Source organism: Phaseolus vulgaris, chromosome 2 (assembly GCF_000499845.2).
Source record: "Phaseolus vulgaris cultivar G19833 chromosome 2, P. vulgaris v2.0, whole genome shotgun sequence".
Classification (NCBI taxonomy): domain Eukaryota; kingdom Viridiplantae; phylum Streptophyta; class Magnoliopsida; order Fabales; family Fabaceae; genus Phaseolus; species Phaseolus vulgaris.
The window spans coordinates 12,948,283-12,965,504 of NC_023758.2; the positions used below are offsets into that span (position 1 = coordinate 12,948,283).

Genomic DNA, 17,222 nt, shown 5'->3' on the forward strand with positions numbered 1-17,222 from the left:
TCGCCCTTATAAATCATTCTGGAGCATATAAGAAGGCGATTATTTATCATAGTCGCCCTTATAAATCTTTGTGCTACATCTAAAAGGGCGGCTACGGTAAATAGCCGCCCTTGTAGATGGTTATTTTTTTAATACATTTTGTTTAATGGTAATTCCTATCTAAATTAACTTGTTCAATTATAATCCAGCCAGAAAAATACATAAATTTAGATAATCAAATTATATATATTGATAAAAATGTATTACAAACACTAATAATATACCTTTACCTATATTCCTATCTATTTATCTAATTACTACATTATTGATTAGCTATCCTATAGTTATAAAAATTTAGGAAGTATGTGGCCCAAGAATGTCTCACATATTCTATGGCGGCCGAAGACATTGGAGGCTCATCCGTGAAGAACTACATTACAAAATAATGTTCATATAAATTAGTGTAAAGATACATATATGTTAAAGATTTATAAAAATAATTTACCATCATGTTACCTACTCCCAATCACTTTTGAGGCCTAGTCTTACAATAGTAACCATCCATTGCATAACGTAATAGCCACACTCATAGCTTCTTGGTTGTCTATTACACTATAATTCAATAAAAAGTAAAAGTTAATATTGATAAACAATGAAAAGAGAAAGACAAAAATTACAAACCTTTAGTGTGATCCACTTCAGATTTTGAAAATTTGAATTGGATTGACCTTTGATGATGTTATATAAACTCCATGAACTATTTAATACGAAAAACCGCGTTAGTAGATGTTTAAGTAACTTACGGAGTTAAGTTTATAGTGTACTTACACACATCAATTATATTCTTTAGATGTGTGGATGACTTCTTGTGTAGGGAACAAAACCGTTGGTAAGACAAGTAATTGCTAATGAGCCCTATATCATCCATGAAAAGATATAATAAATATTTAAAACATGAAATAGTAATAATTGTCGACTTATAATTAAACTTACTTATTAATATAGGGTATAAATAAATTTTTTTTCCCTCTTTTTCCAGGGTGTTAGTGATGTATGATTGGGTTTCACTTTTCTTTGTTCCATTGGGATTAGTATACGAGGGATCTAAGAATCCATACACATCTTCATTCCCATCATTAATAGAAACTCCATGAAAAAACCTACAAGTTATTAGTTAAAGAATAATCAATAATAATTTAACATAAAGTAAATTGAAATATAGGTAAAGATACTTACATCATAAAAAAATGAATTATATTTATATTGAGCTCCTGATCCCCAGCTACATATTCTAAGAAATCTGACATGTATATGTACAATTGAATGTCAATGTTTATTTCAAAAAATGTATCATCCCATGGAATGTTTTTTTGATTTTTTTTAATCTCTAGTAGCTGCAGCTAAGGAAGCTACAGGATTGTCGATCGGAACCTCCTGGTTCCTTTTCAGACTTGGTTTCCAACGAGGTTTCTACAAAATAAAGAACATTTGTATTAAATTAGATGTAATATATAAATATAAATTAATATAATGAAATAAAATTATTATCGGAGGTTCTGGTATAATTCAAATGAGATGTCTGGGTCAGGCTACAAATGTCTGAAATGTATCAACTACTCGTACTCTTTCCATCGTTACCTTCGCCACATCAGGGTTGAGAGGAACGTTTTGTAAGGTGGTGACCTCTTGATAGACTTTTCCAATGGCCATCACCTGAGGAAGCACGAACACCTAATATTTGCTCCATCATGACCATTATTATTCACGTCACATTACACAAATTGTATAAATTCTTCTACTCCTTTTACGTACTCATCACTTATGCGAACAAAATTAATCCAATTTCGATCCATTATATTATGTAATAGTCATTCAAGTGTTTACTAGTGAGTGTGAAATCTCACGTTTGTCAAGGGTTGAACACCCCCGAACTCAATACAAGCACGTATCAATAGTTGAGGGTCTAACATCCCTGGACTCAATACCAGCACGTATCAATTGTCAAGGGTCAAACACCCTCAGACTCAATACCAACACGATAATTCTATTCTAAACTAACAATTAACATAATATAAATTAATAATAAATACAAATTATAATAAATTTTAAATAATATAAATTTAAAAAAATACAAATTATAATAAATAATAAATAAACAAATTCATAACATTAAAAAAAATAAAAAATAAATAAAACACGACCAACCTTGTGCGTGAAGGCAACATTGGTGAAGAGTGGCATGGGACTGGCAACAACGACGACGACAGCGGACGCGACAGCTGTGAGGGAGTAAAGAAAAGTGCACCAAAGAAGAGCGAAGGCAATGAAACAGTACTACTTCGACCTACGCAAAAAAAAAAAAAAAGTAAGAGAAACGAAGAAGAAGAAGAAACAAAACTCGAACGAACTTACAGTGACACAACAATGAAGCATAAGCGAACTCGAAGGGAAAGAAGAGGAACAAGTGAGCAGGAACAACAAACGCGAAGAGAAAGAAAATATGAAAAGAGTTAGTGGTGCGCTTCATAGTTAGGATAAAATTTGATTTAAGAATGCGATCATTTGTAATAACCGTATTCTTAAATCATATGCTTTGATTTAAGAGTGCAACTATAGGTAAAGCCGCATTCATAAATCAAGCGCTTTGATTTAAGAATGCGGCTACTACAAATAGCCGCATTCTTAAATCAAAGCGCTTGATTTATGAATGCGATTATTTATAGTAGCCGCATTCTTAAATCAAAGCACTTGATTTATGAATGCGGCTACTACAAATAGCCGCATAGCCGCATTCATAAATGAAAATAATTAAAAAAATATCACCGCATTTTGAAAGACTGTCCCTGAAACAAAAACGCATTAAATAAGCAGTAGTAGTTTTTTAACATTTTGCACTAGTATATATATATATATATATAATTAGTAACACATTATTTCTAACAATTTATTACTACAAGCTAAAGTTTATTAGAAATTATAAAAGTAGGTTGGAGAATCATTGAATAAAATGTAAATTTCTTCAAAATTTGTAATTAAAAAAATGTTGCTTAAAATGTTAAAAAGTAAAAGGTGCATTATTAACATAAAATGTTGTTTTATATCACAAAGGACGATATCCTTCCTTTCAATATTATCAGAGAGACAATAACTAGATGGAAAAGCTGAAAGTGAAAATGAAAGGGAAATAATAAAAATGGAAGCACACTTATTGGCATCTTAAAGCAAGAACCCAGTAACTTTTTTTTCTTCCATGAGATATTACCATTGAGATAATGATTTTTCTTTCATAAATGGGGTACTTACATGCTCCACTCACCTTATATCAACACTGAAAAATGTTCTTATAATATAGGCTTGATTAAGTCAATTGACAAAAACAAAATGACTCTGAATTGTGATTCCCTCAGTAAGGTCGACCAGAGCATCTCAACCCTCAATGTGCATATTTTTGTCTTAACAAGAACTAGAAAAAGTTGCTCATTTAGCAGTTACTTTTATGAGTAATAGAGACAGCAATTGTCCTTGTTAACTAAGCATGATGACTGAGTCACTCATGACCTACATATCGAATTAAGAAGTAATCATTTTTCAGTTCCATTTCCACAAAGTATCTTATATGACCCCATTTATTTTTATTTTCTTTTTCATATTTTTCTTTTCAAACTATTGGCTATGCCATCAGCCAACACGAAATTTACCATTATGAACTACATAAAGAAAATTTTACAGGTCATAATGTAAAAAGAAAAACTTTAACTTCCTATAAAACAAAGTAGACAGATGTTTACAAGACCCCCGAAAACCCTAATGAAAAATATTCAAATGTATTTGCATGATTGTTATTCAGTTGGTTTTCATCAATCCATTTGCAAAAATTAAGGCACCCCTTTGTGTGGTTCATTCCCCATAATGATGCAGCATCCCAAAGGAGCATATAATTCTGTTGAAATACGAGTTTGATTCTTCTTGAGTGCCTATGGATTCTACTGATTGAGCCCACATGTGACCATTACCAAGAGCTAGTAAAATACAAGTGGTCCTCTCATACAACCTCAAGGACTAAGAATGGAAACATAGTCAACAAAATATAAAGGAACCGACATGACCAAAAAGGTGTACGAAATCTCATGCTATTAAGATACATGTGTTAGAAAGTTGTACATGGAGCAATTATGAGTCTTACTACCTTAACTGGTGGGAACCCTAAAACTTTATGGAATGATAAAGAAGCTTGTTTTGTTTCCTCATAGTTCTACTAAGTAATTATTCCTGCTTAAATTTTCAAGCTAAAGAATGGTCCAACAACCACTTTTTTCAAATACTAGTTCGCCTCCTCTTACAGCTTCACCTTCCAAAATGTTGCACATATCACAAGCATAACGATTTGACCAGTGCTAAGATCTATGTTAAAGGAACCACTTGGGCACGAGATACTTATGTGGCTTAGCTAAGTTTAAAGATATTTTTCTTTTTCAATTTTAGAAAACCATTACAATTACCATTTACCAACCTTGGGAATGCTACCCCACCTCCAATGACAATTTTTAGTTTTCAACAACTTTCATGGCATTAAAGGTGTTGGTTGCAAATAGACAGTTCAAAATGAACTACTATTACTTTAGTTCTGGTACATGGCTATTGGTAAACCCATGCCACCTACATTTCTATAAAATGAAAAATTGAAAGACCCCAACACTAAAAGACAAAAATTCATTGAACCAATCAAGGGTTAAGTTAACATTTGCATGAAAAGAACATAATTCCATGAGTATATAGTTGTACTTTGACAAAGGAAATAACAAAAAAATATAGAAAGTTCTCATGCTCTATAAACATGAAAAGAAAGACTACCCCTCACCAAATAATGGATCTAAGGCCTTGGGAACAAAAATTAATTACCCACTTGTTTGTACATTGTCATTGCTTTCATCATATGGGATAAAAACACAATACTTTTAGAATTCCAAACATTCAGCTTCCTCAACAGTAGATGCATCAAAATGTTGCAAAACCCAGGATGAAATGGCACAGTTTCTCCCTATTCATCAACTGGTGCTGGTAGATTGAGATCAATGAGGCAAGGAACAGCAGGAGCAGATGGCCTTATCACAAGAGTGTTCTCTTCAGAACCTCCAATAAAATGGGATCTCTTATGACCCCCCAAGGCTTGGCCTGACCTGAAAATTTTGTTGCAGATTGGGCACTCATGTGCCTTGCTTTTCTTTGACTTCAATTTCTTCTTCCCCTTTTGTCCACTGAGGTTCCTGTTGCGGTACGCCTTTGGAGCTGGATAAGAATCAGTGTCTGTGCTGTTTTCATCACTCTCATAAGCAGAATCATCATAACCATTGTCTCTATCACTGGTTAAGCACTTGTACTTGTTCACCTTATCATTTGCAAAACCATTCCCAATCTTCCTGCTAGAAACCCCACCTAAATTTTGGCCAAGAGAATCATAGTTGGATTTCTTAAATTTCTTTGAATCAAATTTCCTTGCAGCCCCACCATCTTGTCTATCATTCTCCCAATCCTCCAAAACAAATTTCTTAAATTCAATGCTACTGCTTCTTCCCCTGCTTAGCACTTTCCTCGACTCAACATCATAATCCTCAAACCCAGTTAAGTACCCCGCTTTCGAAGACATAGCCTCATTCTTGGAATTCCCGTTATTTGAATCAGTTGAGTCAACCTCCTTAGGACCATATCTAAAATACCCAGAATCTGAATTATCAGAATCATAGCCAACTTCAGCATACTTAAACTTCAAGTCCTTGGGCTGCTCCAACTTCTTCTCCACATAAGCACTAGACATAAAATTCTTACCATTACTATTCATCATAGTAACCTTGGTTTCTGGAGAAGGTGACTTTGCCTCCAGAACAACCGAGTTGTTATCAGAAGACTCTGTGAACAAAGCAAAACGACCCTTATAGCTAGAATCCTTGGACAACATCATCAAACACCTGGCCACCTCTTCTTGACCCTGCTCAACCTCCGAAACAGAAGATTGAGCTTGGTTGTTGCTACTGCTAAGGGTCTTGAACCTCATTCTCTTGGACCTCCTTGGCGTAGAAGTTTCAGTGTCAGACTGACTGTCCATAACCAATTTCTGCTTCTCAGAAAACCCGCCAGAACTGCTCTCAAACCTGTTGGCTCCCTTGTCCTTTTCAGAGTGACAAGCCATGTGGCCACAAAGAGCCTTCAATGAAAAAAATCCCTTCCCACATTCTTTGCAGAACTTGTCAACCTGCAAACTGGAATTGGAATGCACAAACCTCGTGGTCTTCTTGGGGTTCTCTCTAAGACCATAAATGACGTTATAGTTCCCCCGACTAGCACCACCACCATTTTCTTCAGACCCCGAATCCCTCTTCCTCTTTCCCCCTCCATTCAACTTGAACATACCATTAGTAGCAATGTTCCTCTCTGCATTACCTAAAGCTGAATTCTCACTCATCATGTGAGTCCTGATGTGGCCACCAAGAGACTTCCCACACGGGAACCTCTTGCTGCAATACTTGCACACAAACTTTCTCTCCTCCATTGATTGATACGACATCATGAATAATGAATGAATCTAATCCAAATATTATTGTACCCACCAACCAGAAAAACAAGATCAACAAACTTTTAAGACTTACCTCAAAATCCGCAGGGACTATATGCATATGCACGTTCCATGATCATATGAACACACTGGGGGGAGGGGGCGTAAGCCACAAATTCAGATCAAGTTCAGAAAAACAGATCACAAAGCTTCTTCCTTTTTGACCAGGTGATGATCAAAAGAGAATCAAAGCGTTCAGATGCGACGGTTCCATAAGTACAAAGATTGAACCCAAGAAAAGGTACAACACGAGACCCTCAATTTTGTGTTTCCCAAGCAAACAAAATTAATAGGGGTGCGATGGAAAAAATCAAATTTTGAGAGATGGGTTGTTGTTGTTTGTTGTTGCTGCTACTACTCAATAGGCACCAAAGAAGAAGAGCTAGAACTAACCATCACTCTCTTTTCTTTTTTCTCTCTCTATATATACATATATCTCTCTCATTTTTTGGTTGTTCTCTCTTTATGGTGGTGTTGTAGTTGGAGGAGAATTCCATGCATGGAATAAAAATAACATAAAGTAAAAGGGTAGTTTTAAAAAAGAAAAAAGAAATATTGAAACACGTGTACTCGGTTGAGCACTGTTCGGTGGTTCTTTGCACAGTCAATATTTGAAGATGTATGGCAAACCAAAAATTGAAACATCCAAACTATGCTTTAGATTATCTTGCTTCTCAACTCACACAAGTTAAATGTAAGAATCTCCAACAGTTCTTTTTTTAAGCTAAACACCTCCTTCACTTCCACCACCCATTGCTAAAAATTATATATTCAATTGCATTTAGAACATTTTATTTATTCTAACAATATGCTTTTTATATCCTTTTTTCACATTGTTTTTTGTAACCTTATATCCACTAATCAAATGTAAAAATAAAAATTATTTAAAAAGTTTCAGTTTAGGTATGAATAATCAATTCACATTTTTATTTCATCTAATGCCAAATTAAATAATTGATTTTTTTTCAAATTTAAATCTAGTAGCTACATTAAATTTTCAAAAGAAAAAGTATTGATTTCTATTATAAAAGAAATGGTCAGCAAAATTCTTTATGGTCCTTTTAATGGTGTTTTTGTTTTTGTAATTTTATTTAGTTACTCTTAAAAGAAGGTTTATATTTCCATCAGCAATTTATTACATATGTGTATTATATTTCTTTAAAAATTGTATTATAACTTGTTATAATTGTATTATTTTAATTTTGGAATCTGTAGGGGGCGAAATGTTTTATTTTTTCATTGGGTGTTAAATAGAGAGTTATATCCCAAATTTTGGTAGTTAATAAAATATTTGGAAGAGACACTGAATTTAGATTCTGACATATTTATATATCATGCATATCATCTTTTAGTGGATTGATTATGCCCATTCTCATGAGGTTTATTTGATGACTTACCCAATTAAGAATATACTCGTTTTTAATAATAATTATATTCCTGAATTGTGTTCTTACCAAAATAGTTTATCATTATCCAATATTTCTATGTATGTAATAGTGATAAAACTTTAGAAAATCTTTATATAAATGCTAATCTTTATATAAATGCTAAATGCTAATTAAAGGGTACAAAATAATACTATAATTCATGCATGGGATTGGAATCATTTCCCCTGTTTTTGCCCACAGTTTTCGTTCATGTGCATTATGACTCTGAGTACAAGACAGTTCTTAGAGAAAAAAACATTTATAGCACTCATCACTTAAATTTTTCATGTATGCATGTGTACTATGATAAAAAAAAATTGAGTTACTTATTTTTTAAAATTATTATATTTGTAACAATTATTTATCGTAAAAAACATGTGAGTATGTATTCTCATATAAGAAACCCTAAATATTTGTTTATATATTATAATACATAAAAAAAAACAATAACAGTGTTGAACTGGAAAAAACCCAGACATACCATTGAACAATGTTGGGCTAGAATATGCTAAATGTTTGATAGACACTTGGCACCCCAAATTTCCATAACTTCCCTTAGATTAAGTCAAACACTGTTGCAGAGATGTGATTTGCTTGTTAGAAGAGGCTACTTTTGTTCTTCTACCTATTTTTGTGCAAAGCACCATTAATGGTGGTTCATTTTCTACACTTACATCCTCTAAGAGGTTGATTTGGTTAGTCAATGTGATTATATATTAGCGTTTAGCAACATTTTCGCAGTATTTTACTCGGTTTTATTTCCTTAAAAAGGAACTAAATTAGAGTAAAATATGTTTAAATACAAGTTTTAAAAACTAAAGAATTAAACTTTTACGGAAAAATAACTGACTGGAATAACTTAAAAAGGAATTATATATTTTTTTTTTATTTTTTATACTAAAAAATTATTTATTATATTAATTAAATTAGATACTAAAAAATTAAAAAAATTATTATTATAAATATATAATTTTAAAATTAATATCTAATTAATTGAAAAAAATTATTTATTAATTATTTAAATTTTACAGTTTGTAGTTAAAATTTTAGAAATCAATTTAAAATTAGTTATTAATAATAAAGATCTGTATTAATAATTATTCTAATATCTAAAATAATATTTAATTTAATTAATATAATAATTTTTTATTTTTTATTTTTAAAATTGGTTTTTATTTTATAATTTTGTTGTAATAATATATCTTAGTCTTTCTTCACTCCTTCTTTGATAGTTTTTTCTTCTACGAATATATCATAGAAAAGAATTTAATTTTTATGTTGCATAGCAAACTGATTAAAAGTTATCTTATATGTAATTCTAAAATAGTAATTAAAAGTTAATTAATTTTATTCTACATGTCAATCGATATTTAAAATGAGAATGTAAAATATCTTTAATAAATGTTATCACACGCCCTATATTTGAATGAGGTTGTAAAAAGTCTTTAGTGTACTAAACTCATTGACGTTAGTTTGCTTCAACCAACTGCATTTAAAAGAAATATTAATACGTTCAGTTGTACATATTTTTAGAGACATGATAAAAGAAATACATATGTATTTAAAAATTTAAAAATTTATATATATATATATATATATATATATATAATATGACAAATATAAACAAAAGTCCATCCATTAATTAGAGATAGAAATCAGGTCAATCCTATTGTTTGAGATCTGATCTACCAAAATGAGTTGTCATTAAATACTTATTTTTATAAATATTAAAGATGAAAATTTAAAGTTGATAAAAAAATTATAATTGTATTTAAGTTATATTTAAAGGTTATAAAATAGAAAATTATATGATTTCTTTTTTATTTCTCCAAAACCATCATATCTTTAATATATTAATTTTTTATTGGAGATAGTTGAGAGCAAAACTCAACTAACGAAAACTTCGATCAAGATCAATTTTTTTTATTTTTTTTTAAGTTTCTTTTTCGTATTGTCTTCATGCATGATGTCCCTATGCATATCGTAGAAGTTGTGACATGTATGGTCAGTTGATAAAAGATAATTGTTAGTCTAAGTTTGTGGTAATGTGTTTGTCTATTAGTTTTGACTTCCTAAAAACAACCTATAGGATCTTTGAGCCTTCACAACTATTCTCATTTCCAAAATAAAATCCTTTAGAAAACATGACATTTACTATGGACTATAGATAAATTTAATACAAATTTAATTTAAATATTAATAATGTTATTGAAGATTGTTTGAATTGTAGTTTTGATTTCAATTATTAATGATTGAATTGTGTTGAATTGGAAACATAGTGGTAAATTTCCATGTTTGGATGATAGACTTGATGGTGGAGTTCTATTTGCTCCTTCCATAAATTCTTCCATTTCTGATGGTTTGAATGATGGTAATGGACTAGTACAAAACAACTCAATAACGACAGTTAAAAAGTTATATAAAAACGGCTCTCGAACCGTTGTTATTGTGAGTGTCGTTATAAATCAGTTGTTTATAACGACGGTTCTAGAATTGTTGTTCTTTTACCAAATAACAATAATTTTTTTAAAAAAAATACACTTATAACGACGGTTCCCCACTAGACTGTCGTTATAAATGCCTTTTAAAGATGATTCTAATGGAGAACCGCCGTTATAAGTGTATTTTAAAAAAATAGTTTTTATTATTATATTTTTACTCTAATCTAATCCTGCATAAAATATCAAAATTTCAGAACAATAATACATGTAATATCATAATTTAAATATATAAAAGTGTACAAAAAGTTCTATAAATATATGGAAATTTTTTTATGTAATTCTAAAGTGTTATACATGGTTACCTTAAGGTACATCCAAGTGAGTTTCTCTGCATTTGCACTGACATTTCTCCCTCCACTCAACATCTTATATCTATAATAAGCATTGAAATAATAATATTTCATGTTAGAACACACACATAAGATTATGTAATGTAATATATGAGTAATAAATAAATTTGTGAATGTAATGTAATCATAATGGTTTGATAAATCTCTAATTCATACTACAAAACATCATGTAAAATTTCAGAATTTTCTTATAAGTGTAAGTACGAGAACTAAAACCTCAAAAATACCTAAAAGTACCCAAATAATACTAAAAAATAAAAAAAACTGATAGTAAATGATGAAATTTTGGAATTTTGGTGGGGCCAATCCCCTTCAAAAGGATATACCCTCAGATCCTAGCCTTACAATCTAGGGAATGCCACTTCTATTTCTTTATTTTCTTCACTCTCTTCTAGGATCAAACACCATCATGTAGAAATAAGAAAACATTAAAACATATGTTATTTGTTCAAAAAGAATAACAAGAGTAGAAGAAAGGACCTTTCTTCCAAGGTCTTTGTATTTGTTACCTGATTGGTAGACAAGATTAATCCAAGGAGTACGATTAATTTTTTGTTTTTCTACCTTGTGAAGTTGCACGTATACCTGATTCATCAGAATATAAAGATTCTTCGAAATTAAATTGTGTTTGTAGTTGGTTTTCCACTACTTGTTAAAGTGTAGAAAAACAAACCACAAACTTATTTTCTTTGTAAGTGAAAATAATTTTATTAAAACAACCATGGTAAACAAAGGTACGGTTAAAATGCTAGGTCATTCTAATAAAATATCACAAGCTTCTACAAGCACAATGTGACTTAAAACAGTTTTAGCATAGTGTCCTTGACAATCACTTATCGACTCACAACTAGATCCCCATCATTTTGAATCCAAAAAGGCTTATAAGATGGAAAAAGGATATCTATGTTGTGTTTCAACATTTTAATAAACAAAGTGATAAAGTTACAACTATCCATGAGAGAAAACCTTTTAAAAATTTGACAAATTGTTTGAAAAACATTTTCTCTATGGATAGTATCAAGTTGCTTAACATTCTTTAACAAAATATGTTTATCAAAGAAAGAGTCAGTGTAAACAATATGAAAAGAACTACAACTAGACTCTTCTTCTTTCTGTTATTTATCAGTCAACCATTCACAAGACTTTTCTATAATCCAGACCCCACAAGGGTTTTCTAGAGAGGAGTTCATGTCATTGTCAGGTTCAACTTCAAACAAAAATGTTGTTACCCTTTCTTTCTTTTCTTCCTCTTTTCTTTCTATTTTCTCCCTTTGTTTCTCTTATAAATTTTCTCTCTCCAATTTCTTTTTCTTCCTCTTTTCTTTTCCTTCTGAATCCAAAATAGTATTATTCAAACTTTCATCAATATTTTCTTTTAAAAACAATTTTTCTTTTAGATACTCAGAAATACAGTATCCATTTCCATGATCATGAGAGTTTGAAACATAATCTATGTGATTTTCCTAGGAGAAAGAAATTTCTTTTTCAGAGAGTTGACTAGACTTAGGGAAAGTTTCTTGGTATTTTTCTTTCTTTCAGCTAAACTTTTCCGTATTCTTATTTTTAAACTTATCTAGGCTCTCTCTGTCTTGTGCTACCTTATAACTTGACTTGGAGGGATAACATTCCCTCTTCTATTCCTTCATAGGGTAAAAAGAACTAGAGTAGTCTGCAATGGTGTAATCATTCACATTATGGTGGTCAGGGAAAACCTCTTCACTTGGAAAATATGGAGAATAGGGTTTTGTATAAGATCCATTATTTTTATCATACCATTTCCCTTGTTTGCTCCTAAGTCTATCTTGGTTTTCTTAAAATTGAGAAAACATACTTTTGAGATCAAAGATTTCCCTCTTGGTATTTTGCATTTCCCTTTTAAGTTTTTTACCCCTACTTTGCCCCATAAACATAGAACCATATGATTTATTACTCATTATTAAGACTTGAGAAATCAAAAGGTTTCAAAAGTATTTTGAATTCTAAAAAGATTAATGGAAAATAGTTTTCACAAAGATATTTTTATAGTGTTTGCAAAAAGGAAACAAAAAGTTTTCAAAAACAAATATTTTGGTGGTTGTCACCTAAAGGCTCTAAGAGAGACTAGCTCTAAGTAGACTCCCAAGAAAGAGAGGTGAGTCACAAGGACTTCTTAAGTACCAAGTCTTTTCTATCTAGAGTTTTCCTTAGATAGTCTTCACAAAAGACCCTTCAAGTAACTTCCAAAACAGTTTTGGAAAAGCTACGAAAAGTGTGTGGGTGAATATGCAAATGAGCCTACTAAACCAAAGGAAGGTTCAAAGTATCCAGAAAGGAAACTCTCCTAATACTACAGACCTAAACACAACAACAATTAATAAAGGAAACAATAGAAATAGTAAAATCAATTAAATGCTAGTGACAAGAAACTAGGTGTTCCTAATAGAAGTGCAGATGACACTTAGAGCCATTGACACACTTCTAGACTAAATGGAAATATTAAGTAGTTGTTCAATGAGATTGCCTAAGAGGAATTTTAGCAAACACTTTTCAAGATAGAAGATTAAATGCTCAAAAAAAAAAAAATACTCAAATGTTTCGTGGTATGGTCAAATCAGAAATTCACTTTTCTTGATCATTTTGTACAATCTTTGGTGTGTTTTGAATTCCAACCCATCCAACTATCTTTTGAATCTCTTCTTCTGCTTTGTTGGCACTCTAAAAGTCACAATAAATCCTAAAAAATGCATCTTAAAAGTTGCCTCAACTTCCTTCAAAGAATATTGACACCCTTCTCCAAGATTTCAAGAAATAAAATCAAGAAAAGCTAATTTGGAAAGGCTAAACTCAAAGTTCAGAAATGTATATAGACATGACTAAAATAAAAGTAAATAAATGACAAACAAGAATTAAAGAAAAATAAAATAGATGGCACAACAAAAGGAACCTATCAAATGCACTAGAGTACATTAAAAACCAAAAAGAAACTAGATTTGTCACTGGCAACGAGACTTCCCAAATTTCTCTAGAACGTTCTAGATGGAATTTGGCTTTGAACTTTTAACCAGTTATGTATAAAATCTTAAGTATAATTCTCTCAAAATTTTAAGTCAAACAAATCACTAGATTAATTTTAACAAATCAAACACCAAAGAGTTAACAAATCTCGCTCAAACCCGTCCTGAATTTTAAGATTTATTATAATTTTTCTATTTGGAATTTGGATGTGAATTTTTAACCCAACATCAATGGCATATTGAAAAGTTCATATATAAAATTTCAATTGATTTGGACAAGTATTTTGATCACAATAAATTTCCCAATCCAGAGCAATTACACATAATTTTGGCAGCAAGATAGAACCCTAAAGAATTAAAGAAATAGAACAAAACTACTTGACAGAATGTAAATTTTAATGCAAGAGACTTACTAATGACCTAATAGTAATTTTATAACTCAAGACTAAAAACAAAATGCACCAAAAGTTTATAAAAATATAATTTTCATATGAGACATTTTCACAAACACACTTGATGGACAAATGAACAAACATCTTGGATACATTACTAATAATGGAATTTTTTAAACAATTGAAAGGAGAAACATGACAAAACAAAACCCAAACAGATATCTAAATCAAAACAACACAAACCACAAGACCCAAACCAAGAAAACCCATTCGGCTTATCAAGAATAACAAGAAACTATGAATTTTTTATGATTTCTCAACATAATTTATGGAAACACATGAATTAAACCAATAGAAATGAAAAACAAAAACATTAATCGATGGAAAATGAAACAAACAACAAGAACAACAAGGATATGGTTTGGCCAAGACAAAAATAAGACAAAGAACAACCAGGAACTTATCTCTTTTGTCTTTTTTATGAAACCAAACCTTTGATTACCAACTGATGGAGTTCACCTTGCTCCTTCCATAATTTCTTCAATTTTAGATGGTTTGAATGATTGAAAAAGACATGGAAGCGGAAGAATTGGTAAACAATGAGTAAGAATGAATGAGTTTTAGAGTGTTGTAGGAGAAAGGTTCTAGGAAGGAGATTAGGCCAAACTTTTAGAAATTTCTAAGGCTTCTACTAATGGAAAAATGTTATTCTTCTAGTAGTGATCTTTGTAACTTCTTCTTTGGATGGATGATGAAGGATATTTGAGGAGCGAAAGCATTAAAGAAACTCAAGAAAAGTTTCCATGGATTGAAGTGGAGTTAGGAATTTGTGAGAGTGAGAGGTAAGGTCAACTCACTAGGAAAGAGTCTAGGCTAAATCTTGAAGGAGACTAACCTATGGAGAACTTAAGAACAAGTAGAATGACCAAAAATAGGCAGCATTTCATTACTAATTCCAAGTTTAAAATACATGTACAAGAGACTCCTATTTATAGGAAAAAGTCTCTCAAAACCTCTCAAATGAGAGTGTGACAAGTGTCACCACCTTATTGGTGAAAATCCTCTCCATTGAGGAGAAGACATGTGGAGCCTCATGCCTTCCTTGCCTACATTTCTATTTGCACCCGTCTTCTACTATTTTACACTTTACTTTCTTTTCTATTTACATCCTTCTCTACTTTGGCCCAAAATACAAGGCCCAAAACTTCCTAACTACACTATACAATTTTTACAAGGCTAAGAAGAAGAAAAAGATTCTACAAACTCTTCATTAAAGCTCGATCTTCGTCTATCTTCTTGTCCAAAAGTTTTGAGGTTGGACACTTACCATCATCTACACTTAGAGAGTGAGAGCAAACGAAAAGTAAGACTTGAGAGAAAATTGTAATACCAAACTTGAAAAAATTCAGTACTCAAATCAAGTATTTCCATATTACAAGAAGAACTCTCTACTTATAAGGTCAAAGTGACCCTTGGAGTTCTAAAAAACTCTCCATTCTTGGAGTGACAGGTGACACCTCCAACACTCTTCATTCATGGTTTGCCATGTGGAAATCTATGTTTTCAAAAGCTTTTCATCCATGAGAGGACGTGTGGCATAAAGGAGAGGAGTGGACAAGCATTTGGGCGCCCAATTCTTCATGAAGGAGAAGGAAGAGTCACTTTGGAAAAAGGAAGGAAATGATACCATGTAGGTGTCCATGTGGCGCCTAGGTGGATGCCAAGTGTGCTCCCTTCAAACTTTTTAATCCTAGGCTAAAAATGGCCCAAATACAAGACCCAAAAATCCTATACAGAATTTTAAAGACTGAAATTAAAATCCTAATTACACTGTACATTTTTACAAGGCTTCAAAAAGAGAATCTTCTAGAAAAGATTTTTTTTATCAACATTTCTTTTCTTATGAACCTGATTATTTAGGTGGTTGACATGGTCATCCATCACTTGAAATTGTTAGTTCAAAATTATTAGCGCAAATAAATTAATTATTCATCTTTAGTTAAAAACAAGATTTGTTACATCATTTGTACATGCATCATGCTTAACATATATGTTATGATGTTACATTGTCTATTTGAGAAACAAACCTTATACTTGATATGTCTTCTCTTTTACATAGGAAATTCCTCTAAAAAGGCAAAGCATATATATGAGAAATTTAGCGTTTGAAGATTGAAGTTTGAAAGCATCTCTTAAAATCTTTACATCGAAGGACACATTTTACAAAAAAAAAAACATATAGAAGCTCTAAAAAGTTTGTTGCAATGTTACCTACTATGTAATATAATTGTGAAGTGATAGGACTAAAAGAGGGAAACAAGTGAATTGCCCAAGTTTTGTTGACATAACAAATACTTTTTGAATATCAGTGTATATATATAAGAGAAGAAAGAAAAAAGATAAGGTTGTTGTTCCTAAAGATTATCCAAAACACAATCCTCTAAGAAATACTTTTTCATATCCTTTAGAATTTTGTAAATAACTCCTATCCATCTATATCTTGATAGTTACCTAGTTATAGTGAGTGAAATCTTAATATACTTTTTTTTAGACATTAAAGTTAAATCTAGACTGACCAACCTGTTGCAAACCTTGTAATCATAATACATTTTAGTTGTGAATGAAACCATGAAAGATTATTGTAAAAAGAATACTCGTGGTGTAAAGCTTGGAGACTCTTGTCAAAGAATACTCGTGTGAGTAGCTTGGAAAGGTTAGCAAAAAGAATACTTGCATTGTAAATCGTATAAAGGATTCTCAAAGAACATTATTGTTGTAGGTCAAGATTTATCTTGAACAATATTTATTTTAATGAAACTTGATGATTTGGTTAATGACTACATAATCTTTATTGTAGATGTATGAGTATAAAAATATTTGTGTACTCCTTCTTTTTATTGTTATTTTTTATCTATTTATCTAAGCTAGAAGTTATGGTTTAAAATCTTGTGAAATATGAATCTATGTTATTAT

General features: G+C 31.1%; 1 protein-coding gene across 1 annotated transcript; it reads right to left on the reverse strand.

The window, feature by feature from the left end:
- Positions 1-4,692: 4,692 nt before the first annotated feature.
- Positions 4,693-7,114, reverse strand: LOC137810722 (uncharacterized). Its single transcript, XM_068612132.1, has one exon. The coding sequence runs from the start codon at positions 6,539-6,541 to the stop codon at positions 5,018-5,020; it is 1,524 nt and encodes a 507-aa protein (XP_068468233.1). The 5' UTR covers positions 6,542-7,114; the 3' UTR covers positions 4,693-5,017.
- Positions 7,115-17,222: the final 10,108 nt, after the last annotated feature.